This window comes from Blennius ocellaris, assembly GCF_963422515.1.
Source record: "Blennius ocellaris genome assembly, chromosome: 5".
Classification (NCBI taxonomy): domain Eukaryota; kingdom Metazoa; phylum Chordata; class Actinopteri; order Blenniiformes; family Blenniidae; genus Blennius; species Blennius ocellaris.
Window position 1 is genome coordinate 25,744,659 of NC_137654.1, and position 14,420 is coordinate 25,759,078.

A 14,420-nucleotide genomic window follows, 5' to 3' on the forward strand; every position below is an offset into this window, starting at 1 on the left:
GAATGTTTTCTTTTTACACCTTCAGCTTGTTTTGTTGTTTTTTTTTTGTTGTTGTTGTGATACACTTTTCCATCTCTTCCAGTTTGTTATGGGTTGCTACAGCACACTTGTGTGTCTCAATTTGTGAGTCTGTAATGAGATTTTGGTGGATACTTGGGTGTCTGAGTACTGACGACTTGTACATTTTTCTAGATTTGAAATTCTGGGGTTTTTTTTACCCTCTTTGATGACTGGCAGGCAGACTCACTCTTACCTTCAGATCTACAATTTTAGTAACGCTTCAGTGACACTGCATTAGTGCACACTTGTTTTTAAATTTAGCATGACAAGAAGTTAGCAGGATTGGCAAAAAATGAGCCCGAGTCCAGACTGAGGGCAAATAAAGGCACGCCCAAATCTGTCAAAACATTGAGAGGTCTGACTGAGGTGGAAGTAATGATACAGACTTTAACAGGTCCGTGCAGAATTCACAAAACATCTTACATGTTAGTATGAACATGTAATTACCAGGAAGTTTCATGCATTTTGAGATGCAGATACAGAACTCTCCCCAAGTCATTTTGCTGCTCTGTTGGCTCAGTATTCGTTTTTACCGAGTACTAAAAGCAGCTTTCCTCTTGTGAACCGTGAAACAAGAATCAAACTTCACAGAAAATGCCTTTGATCTCTCTTGTGATGTGCTCCTCGGTTGAACTTGACCTCTGACTGGAGTCGTTCCGTCAAAAAAATACTCTGAACACACATTTCTAAAGGAAAGAAATGCTCAGACTTTTAATCACCACCTGTCTCGTGTTCCATTGTCATTGTGTGACTCCAAAATACTGAAGACGAATGGTTCTGTTCAGTCTAAATAACATGCTGCTAATGATTTCCAAACCCGTCAGCTGAAGGTCATCAAGTCATAAATTTGACATTTGTTTCGTGCATCAAACATCCTCTCCTCACAGTGTTTGTGCCATGGTCTTTTGTTTCCTTCAGAGCCAAAAGAAAGACAAGAAAAAACAAAACAAAAAAAAACCCCACAGCTATTAAACCTTTTTTCATTTTGAACTTGCCTTTTAAAAAAAAATAAATGTTCTTTTTTCCACTGTGATGTCTTTTTTTTTAATTTCTTAGCATGGGTTTTTATCTTGTAATCGATTTATTTAAAATAATACCAAGACTCGTTGATTCTCATGTTTTATCAAGATATCAAACGTGACAGTTTCATATCAAACAGTTGTCGAGGTAAAACAAACACATTTCACAATACATGAGAATTTATTTCTAAAACTGACTTGGATCTAGATAAAATAGATAGGAAAAAATTGTTTTTTTTGCTTAAAAAAACAAAAGTATATTACATTGTTGGTTGTATATGTTTCATATGTACAAAGTTCAAAATATACTGAATATGCCCCCCAAAAGTACTGTTGAACAAAAAAAAAAAAAACAATTCTGAAATACATAAAATAGACTTTGACCCTTTAATTTACAATCTTACCAGTTTTAATGGATAAGACCTGCAAAACGCATTAACCCTGTTCGGGTGCAACCGTTAAAGACTACATTCTGTTTTTATTTATAAATCATACTCTGAGGCACATGTGAAGGCTTTTGAGCATTTTAATCACATTTTTGAAAATAATTATTTTGAAAAAAGTTCTACTTCACAACAAAGCTGTAAAATTGTCAATCAACTTAACAAAGAACAAAAAGGAGCAGCACTTTTAAGACTTTGTTCCGTTAACCAAAGAAATAAACTTCATTTATTCATAACGCCTGTTGTGCAACTCAATTTGTAACAAAACTGTAGATAAGACATCAAATTAACTTTTGATTAAGACTTGTTTAAATATTAAACTGATTAACTGGTCACATTGGAACATTTGTCGCTCGCTGCAGCCCTTTCAGAGGACAAATAGCTCTGTGTCCACTTTTAAAGAGATTTCAAACTTGATGTCAGATTGCAAGTTTTGCATATGTAACAGACCCCAAACCCTCTGGGTGAGATCAGAATGTGTTGGTTTGACAGAAACAAAACAAAATGACAAAAAAAAAAAATACTACTCATGTAAACACAAAGCCATGAAACACAAGAGCACCTCAGAGTGCGACTTATAAGCGAGTACAAATGAGATTTCGAAGAAGTTTTTGGCTGGGCGATAGAAAAACGAAGGAAACGGCTGGAGAAGTCTGGGAGGCAGTGAGTGCTGCTGCAACAACGTCCTGAACGACGCTGGCGGATGGAGGCGGGCAGAGCTGGTCCCCGACTGCTGAGGTCAAAGTCTTTCCCGCACGGAGGACTCCTGGGAAACTTTACAGTTTCATCACAACAGCACGTGATTCACAAGCTCCCAAACCATCCTTTTCCTGAAGTACGGCATGTTTCTCTGTCACAAAGAGAAGAGGACATTTAGAAAACAATTCCCACAGTGACTCCCAGGGTTTCGTGTCGAGGTTTTCTGAATACCTGTGTGAAGGTGATCTGCTTGTCTCTGGTGATGTAGTCGGCGTATTTGCAGGTGAACATCCCGCAGTCGCTGCCGTTCATCTGCTGAGGGATTTCCTAAAAGGAGTGCAGATGTTATTAGAAGTTAAGGGCTGTGAAAATATGGACACAAGGCATCAGAGTGCTTATTGTTGACTGCTCAAACAGGACATTTTGATCAATAATGTGATTCACTCAATTTAACTACTGTGTTGTGATCAGGTTAAGGTTAAAACATTTTTTAAATGAGGCGAACGAGATGCTCTCCTGAGACATCTGTCCCGTGACGCGCAGGCCAATTAGCGGTCTGCCGTCTGCCGATTTCACATTTTCTACTCGCTTTAGCTGGCTAGGAACCTGGGTCGAGCAGATACCACAAAAGTACCTGATAATGGGAACTAACACGTAGGGGAAAAGTGTCAATACCGAGTAGAGTCAAGTCCAGTAGAGCTGAGGAGGAACTAGTGGAAAAGCGGCAAAAGTGGAAAAACTGACAAGGATGAAGAACCACAATCTCCAAGAGTCTGAATGTTAAAGCTCAAACAAACTTGATAAAGAGGAAATCCTGAACACGGCGAGCTCAACAACCCAGAAAAACAATACAACCATCCACTCAAAGCTGTGTTGAACTTACATTGCGTGTCTTGCTGTGCAGAGTCCAGCCTGAGATGTTGAGGTTTTTGCCCTTTTTGTCCTTGCTCTCCTGTTCCAAGTAATCACTGGAAACACAAACACTTTGAAAATTAGTGAATCAGACCAACGCAGATCTGTTTCAAGGAGGCTGGTAGAATACAGACACTTACAGCAATACGTTGCACGCCTGGTCGTTATTATTCCCCATCGAGTCAAAGTACATGACAGCCTTTTTACGGAAGTCCACCACCTGAGAGGAAGAGCTGCGGTTAGATGAGAAACCAGAAGACCGTTTCGTCCACAAGCAGCATCGGGGGGAACTTACAGCGAGACACCAGTGAACCCCCAGGTGGACGGGGATCAGCAGGATGTCTTTCGCAAAGATGTCCATCTTCTTGGTCCAGCGGCGGACTGCAGAGTAGCCGCTGCTCCGCAGCTTGGGGTAGAAGAACGTGTTGAAGGTGTTGACCGACGGCCGGCTGGGCTCTTTGCTGCGCTCCACAAGCAGGTTCATGTAAAAGTTGATCACCTGTGAAGTTCAATGACGACGGTGAACCAACTGCTTGTGACGGGTTGGCCGCTGAGAACTCGGGAGAGATCCGACTCACCTCGTCGTTGAGCCAGTTGAGGTTGCTGAGGGTCTGCAGGTCTTTACGAGTGAGGCTGAGGCCAAAACCTTCACTCAGGACTTCGTGTGGATTTCCGCCTCGCAGCACCTTGTTCACTTCAAGCTCCATCTCCTGCAGAGACAGCGTCAGACATGAAGCTCCGTCTACACACGGGTCTTTTTTTTAAGCACTTTGCCGGACATTTTTTTATTTTTCAGATTTGTGAGATACATTTCTTATGAGGCACAAACAAATTAAATAGCAACAACTTGTGTATTCACGGCCACACCTCTGTGAATGTTGGGAATTCTGGTTTCTCCTCTGAAGGCTTCGGTTCTTCAATCAACGGAGTCAAGGGAACCTCCTTTTCCAAAGGAACTCGGATGTGGACCTCCACGTCCGGACTACGTTGCTCCTCATCCGACAGACGCTGGGAACCAGAAATGATTTTTAAATCATCGGATGATAAAACTACCAGAAGGTGAATGAAGGGGGGGGTTTTGGTGGGAGGGACACTCACCTGTCGGAGCAGCTGTGCAGCCAAAACTTCCTGCTCTTCTATTTGTCTCCGTCGTTCTCTCGCACGAGAGTCATACATACTTGTCCTATAAGGACCCAAAACAATTACTCACGTTATACTGGTGAAACCACATCAATTATGGGCTTTGATGGATATTGATTTAAACAATACTTACAATTCTTTAATCCATAGCTCAGCATGGAAACATGGCACACTGACAACACATGAGAAAAACACAACCGAGAGTAATTAACTCAGTCATTGTCTTTTCACACTTACTATGCTTGTGAAAGGTATAATCAGATTACTTTTCAAACAAAACAATTGTACACGCAAAAACACTGACCTGGAGGCATCCTGCTCTTTAGCTTTCTGCTCATTTACAATAATTACAGAGTCGCCATCATGGGCTGCGAGAAAACAAACGTAGATTACAACCCAGCAAGAAATTTGGGAAAATACCAATATTGTGTGATTTCACACTGTCTAAACGCCCCATGGAGTTCATGTGAAGGTATTCGACCTGATGACTGCGTGTCCTGAGATGAATTATCCTGCAGAGGGGAAGGAGCCAACTTGTGAGCGGCTGCTTTGCTGGAGCTGAGCTCCGAGTCCAGAGGCCACGTCAGGATCCCGGGTTTGCTGGGTGCGCCCACTGGACTGGGAAGGTTGCTGGAGCTCTGACTGGAAACCCCTCTGGGGCTTGTGGGGCTGCTGGGTTCCTCTGAAGTGCCTCCTACCGAAGCGGTCGGAGAAGGTAACTGCAGCAGTCGACGGCTGGTGGTCAAGAAACTGGTGCTGACGGGAAAACAATAGAAGAGTTGAAGTTATTGGAGCGGTTTGATAAATACAAACCATCAAATCACATGAATGACGCTATGACTAGTTGATCCTATGTCTATCAAATAGCATCAAAACTGCTATTTTAAATTACGATTATGAAAAAGGAAAAGAGTTTGCCACATTCTAAATACTTACAAATCTCTGTGTGACCTCATGATGGTGTGTGAGTTGCCATTGTGAAGAAAAGACGACTGACCAGCAGAAACCATGGTCAGAAGCTGCCTGTAGACCTCCTTCTCCTCTTCACGGACAGACTGAGACCCCCCCAAAAAAAGGAGAACAGCGACATTAACTGACAAAGTCGTGCGTCAAATGACTCACAACATGGTGCTGTGATGTCCTGGTGTCTGACCTCCTCTGCTGTGCAGCGGGACCTGGTCCTGTGTGGGCGGCCCGACGAAGTGCTGTGTGTCGGGCTCTGCACCACTTTAATGGGAAAGGTCTTCTCATACATGCTGGTGCAGGAGCTGCTGGTTGTGCCGGTCCCACCGGACAAACTGTAAACACGGGGTGATATTCAAGAACAATTCACTGACCGCAGCTTCCGTGATACAACGATAAACTTTGACGGAAGACATTTTTCTGCAGTAAAAACCAAGAAAAGAAAAATACCTTAGAGCACCATGTGATCGGAAGTTGAGCGGCCTGCCGAGCCGCGGAGAGGGATGTAGCTTGGGAGTGATGGAGGATGGCAAGTTGACTGAGTGACCATTTGTCTTTGGCACCTCGTGATGTGCAGGACTCATGCACACTTGTCGCCTGCAGACTTTGGATCCCAGAAAAGACTTCTCATTACGCAGCCACTCTTGAATTGCACATAATAGAAAAGAAACTTAAGTCAGACATTTATGTTCAGATGTGTTTATACTCCAACAACATGAAAACACAAAAACCTTGTAACTCATCAAACAGTGCTTAGCTACTGAAATGTCTGAATTTTCTACTATTCTGCTCCAAATTTGTGCCAACACTAATGCAATAGCAAAACGAGTGTCTATTTGAGACATTGTTACAATAATATCATGGCCCTGAACTGTATTTCATGAAAACAGATGAAACAGACAAAGAGGAACCAGAGGCTTGAGAGTAAATTACTTCTTGCGCTACTCTTTTATATTTCAAGCCTGAAGGACTGGAACTCGAAATAAGAACGCTGTAACAAAATAAATACTGGATTCTGCCACTACAGCACTGGTGTGGGTTGGTTTTAATGTGTGACTGTGTTAAATTATCATGCCAGTATTTTGTTATCAGCAAAGAAAGAAGTTAGCAACAACCTCAGTAATCTATACACACACAGAGTTGCAAGAAATGCTTTATAGTGAACCAAAATTATGTTTGGTTATTGAATTTAGACTTTGTTTTTTACATTTCAAACCATTATTTGACTGAGGTAAGCCAAATATTAACTGACAAAGTTAAAATACTAAATGAATGCACCATAAACAAGTTACATCAACAAGTACAATTATCAAATTATAGCACAATCAGGCAATGCACAAACATAAGAAAACAAACACCAAGAAGTCAGTGAGTCAGGAAGCATTTAAATGTATGTGTGTGAATGTTTTAACGTCAATGAAACAGTACCAAACAAAGATCTACTTTCCAAAACACTTTTAGCATGTGTGGTTTACACCAGCGTTCACAAATACGCCACAGGAACACAGTTACCAGTATGACTAATTTCACAAGTTGATAACTACAACCACAGACAAACACAGGTAAGATTGCAACTCAAGGTGTATATTAGTGTTTAACCAGTGTGATGATTTAGATAATTATGGTACCTGATTTGGATGTTTTCCACTCAAGAGTTGTCGAGGGAGCAGCAAATGTCTCATTCAGGGAGTTTCTGGTGACAATCTTTCACAAGATATACATGTGCAATATAAATAAAAGTATAAAGTTATGAAGAGAATAACAGTTATGCTTTCTATAAACACATGTCTTACCGGGCTTCCTCTCCAGACTGATGCTGATGTTGATGGCTGAGGATCTCCAGGTGGCAAATCAGAGGACTGAGGCAGAATATTCCTTAAAGTCGGGCTCACGTTCCTCATCCATGTGGCCACACTGGAACTGTGACTTTTGACCCCTTCAGCTGCGCTCTTGACTGTGTCAATGAGATCTCCTGCAGAAACGTCAAACCATCAATAAGAGCAACACCAAGTCAACTACAAGGACAAAAGGATAGAGGTAATACTTTGCTCTTACCCATTCGTGATTTCTTGATGGCCATGCCATCCCGAACGGTGTCATGTCCATCTTCCAAACTTAAAAGGACAAAAAGAGGATTTGGTTGTACCCGTTTTGTCATCCGAGATCAAATTCAATAAACGACGAGTCAAACTGCAAATGTTGTGACCACTGGCTAAACAAACATGAAGTCACAACAATTCCGCGTCTTTTTATAAACATCCCTGGATTAAAATTCTCCCAGCTCGTACCATCCAATCGATCTTTTCCTCCTGTGGCCGTCTATAGGTGGCCGGTGTGCTGGTGGCTGTTCCTCCGCCGGTGCCTCGTTGCGAAGGTTTGCAAAGCTCGTCTCTAACCATTCGTAGATTTTATTCAACATGACTATAAAGTTCCTGAAGTAACGGCCGCCTGGATTAGAGATAAATCGGAACGGCTGCTTTTAATCCAGTCAACCCAAACCACGACCCGTGTGCTTCATTCGACTGAGGTAGATCAGCTCCGCCCGTTTAAAAAGCTAACAGTCTTCACATTTAGTAATTTTTTGACTCATCCACAAACGCAGCAAACCGTTAACTCGTTAGCTCAGAGTTAACTAGCAGCCTAGCTGGCACGCCAGGCTAACTACCCAGCTAGCACGAGCTGTTAGCCGCGTGGCTAATTTGTGGAAGTATGTTTAAATTCCTGCAGGAATGCGATAAGTCGCAACCAACGCGGTCGGAAAATTGGATATCATGTTGAGTCTCACCCGGAATCGTTTATATTTACTCAACGTTCCTCTAAATGGCAAATAAACTCGTTGAAGAATAACATCTCCCGCTTCTTCCTCATTCAAAACCACAACATGGCTGAACCAGACCTGGATCCATGGCGCTCTGTGATTGGATGAAAGGACGCTGTGGATTCAAGTATGACCTCCGCTCATTGGCTTGTGTCAGAGCGGCGAAAAGTGTTTAACTTCACCCTTGTACAGAAACTTCGATTGTTTATTAATTTCTGTATAGTCTACTTTTGATTCAAAATTAAATCTCCATCACATTTGATGTCAAGTAGATGTTCAAACTGTCAGTAGTCATTCCAGCCCCGTATTAGGAATCGTGGTAACATGGTATTGTAGACTATACTGTAAACACAATACTGTATACTGTATTTACCACAAATGTAAAGAAAAGGGTTTGAGAGTTGCAGGTAGGCATTTTATTGTATTGTTTGCTATTATTGATTAAGTGATAAAAAAAAAAAATATCTTCGTTTTGTATTGTCTTTGCTTTGTTTTAGGTTATTTTTTATTTGTTTGTTTTTTGTGTGATGTTCTGTATTTGTTCACTTTGTGGTGTTATATAAAATAATTATTAAAAAAAAGAGTCTGTAGAGTTTAGATAACGCATGTTGTGTTGAAGAGCTTTGGGATCTTTTGTGGAGTTGTTTAAACAACTATAATAATGCGGTGGACCCCTCAAAACAATGATTACATTTTTATAAAATTATAATTAGAGCAAGAGAGACAATTTAACTGTTAAAGATATGCTTGCACTGATCTCTGTGTTGGATACAATTTCTCCTGATCTTTGAAACACGACATAAACGAGCCTCAATGTTTCAGCATAAAAGCTTCAAGCAGTCTTTTTGAGTTGTTTGGCTTGTTGTAGGCTGTCTATCAGCATCTGCCGTGGCGCTCTTCTCATTTTGAGAGACGGCCTGTTTGCACAGTTACGTGAATGTGCTTTGTGTATACATGTACCTCCAGTGGGTTGATTTACTCTGATTACTCCACTTCCCTCCCACAGTAATAATGTGCAGAACAATACCAAAATCAACAGTATTATTCTCTTACCATATTCGACTTGTGTACAAAATATATTTGTGTGAGTGTGCGTGATGGACTGATGAGCTTCAAGTGTCAGCTGCAAGTCGTAGAAGGTGGATGAATGGATAACATGAATTGCAGACAGTAAATGAGGTGCTTGTGCAGAGATACCAGAAGCATTAAGACACAAAAACCCTGCGAGTGCACTCATACACATTCACTCTTTATTCAGTTGACACACAAACAGCAATTCATCAATGAAATGAGTGGAGCTCTTAAAACGACACAATTCAATCAATTTCAATCAAACAAACCCAAGGCCACTTAAGAAGACTGATGTTCAAGCATTAAACTCTTCTTTTTTATTTTGCATACTTTCTGAAATATATCATTCTCTTGTAAAAAAAAATAAACTTGAAATGTCAGGAAATATAGTCTTTTTAACCTTATTGTAAATGCAACTTTTATCAAAAAATTACAATAAATCCATGACTCTATGGCACATTTATATATTTACTATTTGTCACCAAACTGACTGGATGAGTGTATTCAGTCAAATCAAACGGTACAAATGACAACAGTCAATGACTGGTTATAGTAAATACAGAATACCCATTCATGACTGCAATCAGCTACAACAGGTTTATGTCCAAGTGTGTCATACTCACAGTCATGTCGTCAATGTTAAGCCTTCATACTGACTTTATGGAATACAGTGAATAAGTGTCATTATTTCACACTAGAAAATCCAGATTGAATAAATCATATTTTCAGATTGTCATTGGATATCCAGAAAAACATCACTCTCAAACTTTTTAACACATCAGAGGATTTTTTTTTTGTTTGTAATTTACTGGAGTTAGACAACATTGAATATGTAAACACACATGCGGGTAAAATGCTATTTCAAAGTTAAATTTGTGCTATCCGTCTCTAAAACATGATACGCAGCGATGGTCCCCAGGTGGAATGACTGCATTGGCATAGACTTTTTTTTTTTCTTTAATTCATGCATAACGTGTTGTAGATCATCTACCTCCTGAAGAGCAGGGCTGTTTGTGGGAGATATGTGAATGTATATGCAAGCATGGACTTTACACATCCACAGAGCATGTTGTGGACAAAATGTGCCATCTGCATTAACAGAACGAAGATCACAGAGAGTTTGGTAAAGTTAGTTTGATATTCATGCTAGAGGGAAGGAAACGGTTTCAGACATCTTAAAGTGTGACTACTGACAAGCGTTCATAGACACGTACTTGTAGGCGTATTCATGGCATCATCAGTTTCAGGTGAAAAAAAATTTAATGGTTTTGTTGTTACTGGAAGCACTCTCACCACAATCGGCAACATTTAAAGACGCTCACGCCTGCCTAAATTCCTACATTTGTGTAGCAACCAATCAGTTTTACTCCTGTTTTGTTCCAAAGATTTGGAGGAAGAAGGAGAAGATGTAGATGACGTCCAGGTAGATGTTGAGAGTGGCAAAGACGTATTCCTCTGGACTCATAGCGTATTCCTTGTTCCCCAGGAGCAGCTGGGTGTCAAACGCCAAAAACTGCACAAGATGACGAAACACAAACATTCAGGTTTTTAATCTTGATCATCCTTTCTGCTTGTCATTGGCTGAGTCGGTGCTCTTACCATAGTGAACAGTATGGCGCCCAACACTGCATATGTCGCGTCCAACCAGGGCACCTGAGTAGAAAAAGGCTTTTTTTTAAAAATCAAAAGTGGTTCTCGTTTGTGGATCAATAAATGAGGGTTTATGTACATGGAAATAACAAATAGTCACATCACTGTATTTTGGTATTTGTTTCCAAGGATGTGATTTTACTCATGAATAAGCAAAATTTACATTGTTTTGTTACTTTTAAAATTAGAAGTTGCAACTTAATACACCCACAGATCGAATGCATGTTTAAATCTTTTGATCTGCACTTTTGTTGCAACAAAGTACATTTTTTAAAGGACCAATTCTTCCTTTATATTCGCAATTATTTACAAAACATGTTACCCTTGTGTGAATTTCATAAACTGTTTGAAAAATTTGCTTTAAATGTAGATATTTAAATGCAGACACTGGCAATGCATTTAAATGTTGTTAAGTAACTCATATTTGTTCTTTTACCTGTAATTATGTACAATTAAAGCATTTTAACAGTAGTTTCACTTGAATAAAATATTTTCACTGCTCATTCCACATCTGAAATTCTCACAATTCAACTGGCAAACTAAATATATAAATAATAATAAATTATATAATAAGTTAAAAGCCGAGTTTGTGACTGTCTCATGTGACATATTTGTTGCCTTATGAGTTCATTAAATAGGATTTACAATAAAAGTACAGATTAATCTGAATCCAGTAGCCACTTTAGTCAAGTTTATCTTAAATGTTTCTTTTATGAAGCTAATGAAAAAATATTTTGGGACTATCTAATACAACCTAACAATAACTTTGCACATGTTACATTTGTTCTAGTGTCATTCAACTATCAATATAATTGTAACTGCTTAACTATATAAAATGAATGGGCAGTTAAAAGATAGATAAAAGCATTTCACAATATTAAAGAAAAAAAATCCTTTAATTACTTGTGGTTAACTGCATTTTCCTGTGTATCTATTTCAGATGGCTGACATCTTTGAAGTTTTTGAACATTTATTGGATATGACAAAAAAAAATCAATGCAAATTAAATTTAATTGAATGACTTGCTATGTGGGATAGTAGTTTTAATCCCTACTTATCGTAAGATCCTAATGGACCTGAGATATAAATAGTGAAATTAAGGCCCACTGATGGCACTTACATATTGAAATGGCAGAACAAAAGCCAGCACCAGTCCAGAGATGAGCATCACCATGCAGAAGACGAAGAGCACACCTTGACACGAGGTCACATCCAGCTGTATGGAGACATAACCCCCAGTTAAACATTTGTAATTCAATGAGATTTAAAACATTCTTAACCACCCGGTCATGCAATGTATGTAACATCTGAACAAGGTGCAGGATGATACTGCTTCCATTTGACTGACCTTGGTTTGAAAGCTGAAGACGGTGACCAGGAGACAGACTGCTGCTGTGATGCCCAGACACATCACCACTGACTTGGTGTTATAGTAGCTAATAGAACAATAAATAATAATGAAAAGTGATATTGGCCACACATTTGCTGTAACCCATGGACAGACTATGTACAGACAAAATCTACAGAGTTTTAAGTAAAAACTCCTTCTCTCCTGTGGTGGACTTGGTAACAAATCTGCAACCGCTTTTTGATATGTTTATCTGTAATTGAGTTGTTCAACAAGCCACTATTAAAGAATATGAATTCAAACAAGCAGGATGCAACAAAAATATAGCTGCTATCCAAATACATTTTATAAAACAGTATGTACATGAAAAGTACCTGGACAACATCCCGGTCATGTAGGAGAGTGAGAGGGTCTGAAACAGATTATAGTGCAGTTATTTATTGAAGTAAAGGACTATAGGAACAAAGTAAGACTAATATGTGGATTTCTCATCATTATTTGAAGATTTATTGGAAAATACTGCTCATTTATATCAGAAAACGTCCACATGAGCAGCACATTAATATTCCGTGTGTGTTTGTTGTACTGACAAAGATGGCGAGCAGAATCAGATTCCACGGGAACTGTCTCCTGGACAAACAAGCAAAAAATATTTCATGAGGATTTTTCACTTTTATTCACTTCATGTTGTCTTTATTTGGTTTTTTAATAAATGTTGACCTCACCTCGGTGCAGAGCAGCAGGATAGGACCAGGTAAGTGACAAAGAACACAGCGCTGTAAAACAACAGAAATATGAGCTGAGGCCAGCGTAACGTCCATCAGGGTTTCTGGTTAAACTTGTGGCTTACTATGAGGCCCAGTACCAGCCGGGATTAGACTGGATGTAGTCCTTCACAGGGTCACTGAGAAACACAGCAAGTAGTTAGAACACTCTATTACTAATGTCACTGTTCAAAAATGTAAAATGTTACAGTTACACTCACCAGAAAGTGAACAGAGCCACAATAGCAAGAGTGACCAAAAGCTGGACCATCAAGATGGCGTACACCTTAAAGAAAGTAGGGTGGAATATGTGGATTGTGACATACTGTACGTAACAATGGTTCTTTCAAGTCATTCACACATCAACCGTTCACAACGCGGTTGATAAAGTGATCAATACCTTCCGGATGAAGACCCTCCGGATGTTACGGTCATCCCAGTTGAACTCTGTGAGCATCTCAGCATCGTCATAGCAAGGAGCACTGACCCCTGAAAACACATTCACGTAAGATATTTTCACTGGGGTTGTAAAATTGGGAGTCTTCCTCATTTGCAAATGGCTTTAATCTGTCTCTGCAAAGGGTCAGGATAACAAAGGAAATGTCAACTGTAATGTTACACTGAAGAACAGCAAGTGACGTCTCCCATTAGCTGTGAGACCTGCATGTTTGGTACACCTGACGTGGGTCATTTCAACACTAGAACAGAGACCAAACACACTCCAATACGCAGGAATGACACATAATAATACCTGCAGTAGCTTCTTCATAGCTGGGAGGAGCTGGTGACACCAAAGCCTCACCACTGGTCGAACCACTTGTGGTCTTGTTTGCAACCGACAGCTGAACAGACAAAAATAAGTGAATAAATACATCTATCAGCCCTTTATTTGTGGTCGAATAAAAGGTTTTTGTTTTTTTTCATGCATTTCAGGTTTTTTGAATGGCGTATTGGCTCACGGGTCTTCTGTTTGACTCCCCTGTGTCAAAAAAGTTTTCAAAAATAAAATAGGTGACAACAATATTTAAATAATTCATATATTTCAGAATTATTTTTAGGTGATTTGCAAAGTGCAGTACTTACTGCACTGTGCAACACTGATTTGAGCAACTTTTAAGAATTCTGGGAACGGTACTTTCAGTTTGATGACAATATAAATGTTCATATTTATTGCTTGAAATGTCATCTGGTCCTACAGCTGCTTGAAAACTTCCCAACTACTTCAAAGCATGAAAATAAGTGAGCAGGCAGCTTTGAACACTCTCCATCCTGATTTTCTTGCTGGTCTATGCCAGTTTGAGGCTGTGAACCAGCATGTTCTCTGTGCTTGTCACCAGCAGCAGCACCAACACACAAAGCTGGTATGACTAGTATAATGCATGCAGTTCACAACAGTTGTGTTTTGGTGCATGGTATGCTGGTGGCACAGCAGCTAATCAGTCATTGCACGAGCAAGGAACTGATGACATAAAACTTCAATACCTTCTTCCCATGTTCATTCTAAATGAACATCATTAAATCTTAAAAAAAAAA

General features: G+C 39.8%; 2 protein-coding genes across 3 annotated transcripts; both read right to left on the reverse strand.

Moving 5' to 3' along the window:
• Nucleotides 1-1,254: 1,254 nt before the first annotated feature.
• Nucleotides 1,255-8,087, reverse strand: senp1 (SUMO specific peptidase 1). 2 transcript variants are annotated; one of them, XM_080497211.1, is made up of 18 exons: nt 7,525-8,087; nt 7,292-7,350; nt 7,030-7,208; nt 6,865-6,940; nt 5,687-5,840; nt 5,427-5,571; nt 5,210-5,328; nt 4,755-5,029; nt 4,578-4,641; nt 4,407-4,445; nt 4,232-4,316; nt 4,001-4,141; nt 3,712-3,843; nt 3,429-3,632; nt 3,274-3,353; nt 3,105-3,189; nt 2,453-2,548; nt 1,255-2,372 (listed from the first exon to the last, which is right to left on the reverse strand). In XM_080497211.1, the coding sequence occupies exons 1-18, from the start codon at nt 7,653-7,655 to the stop codon at nt 2,310-2,312; spliced, it is 2,127 nt and encodes a 708-aa protein (XP_080353337.1). In that variant the 5' UTR covers nt 7,656-8,087; the 3' UTR covers nt 1,255-2,309. The 2 variants fall into 2 exon arrangements, with proteins under 2 accessions (XP_080353337.1, XP_080353336.1); XM_080497210.1 differs by having other exon boundaries at nt 5,687-5,879.
• Nucleotides 8,088-9,537: 1,450 nt separating this feature from the next.
• LOC308129892 (protein lifeguard 2-like) lies at nt 9,538-13,357 on the reverse strand. The gene is made up of 10 exons (XM_080496008.1): nt 13,288-13,357; nt 13,109-13,173; nt 12,974-13,027; nt 12,849-12,899; nt 12,714-12,753; nt 12,498-12,535; nt 12,124-12,211; nt 11,896-11,991; nt 10,725-10,778; nt 9,538-10,638 (listed from the first exon to the last, which is right to left on the reverse strand). Exons 1-10 carry the CDS (start codon nt 13,342-13,344, stop codon nt 10,489-10,491), a joined length of 693 nt encoding a protein of 230 aa, XP_080352134.1. The 5' UTR covers nt 13,345-13,357; the 3' UTR covers nt 9,538-10,488.
• Nucleotides 13,358-14,420: the final 1,063 nt, after the last annotated feature.

Coding starts and splice junctions, on each gene's coding strand:
- senp1 (XM_080497210.1), bottom strand. CDS start 7,655: ATGTTGAATAAAATCTACGAATGGTTAGAGACGAGCTTTGCAAACCTT. Junction 6,941..7,029: donor CAGTCTGGAGAGGAAGCCCG/GTAAGACATGTG, acceptor ATCTTGTGAAAG/ATTGTCACCAGAAACTCCCT. Junction 3,633..3,711: donor TCAACTGGCTCAACGACGAG/GTGAGTCGGATC, acceptor TGAACTTCACAG/GTGATCAACTTTTACATGAA.
- LOC308129892 (XM_080496008.1), bottom strand. CDS start 13,344: ATGCTCACAGAGTTCAACTGGGATGACCGTAACATCCGGAGGGTCTTC. Junction 12,754..12,848: donor TCCTGCTGCTCTGCACCGAG/GTGAGGTCAACA, acceptor TTGTTTGTCCAG/GAGACAGTTCCCGTGGAATC. Junction 12,212..12,497: donor ATGACCGGGATGTTGTCCAG/GTACTTTTCATG, acceptor TTGTTCTATTAG/CTACTATAACACCAAGTCAG.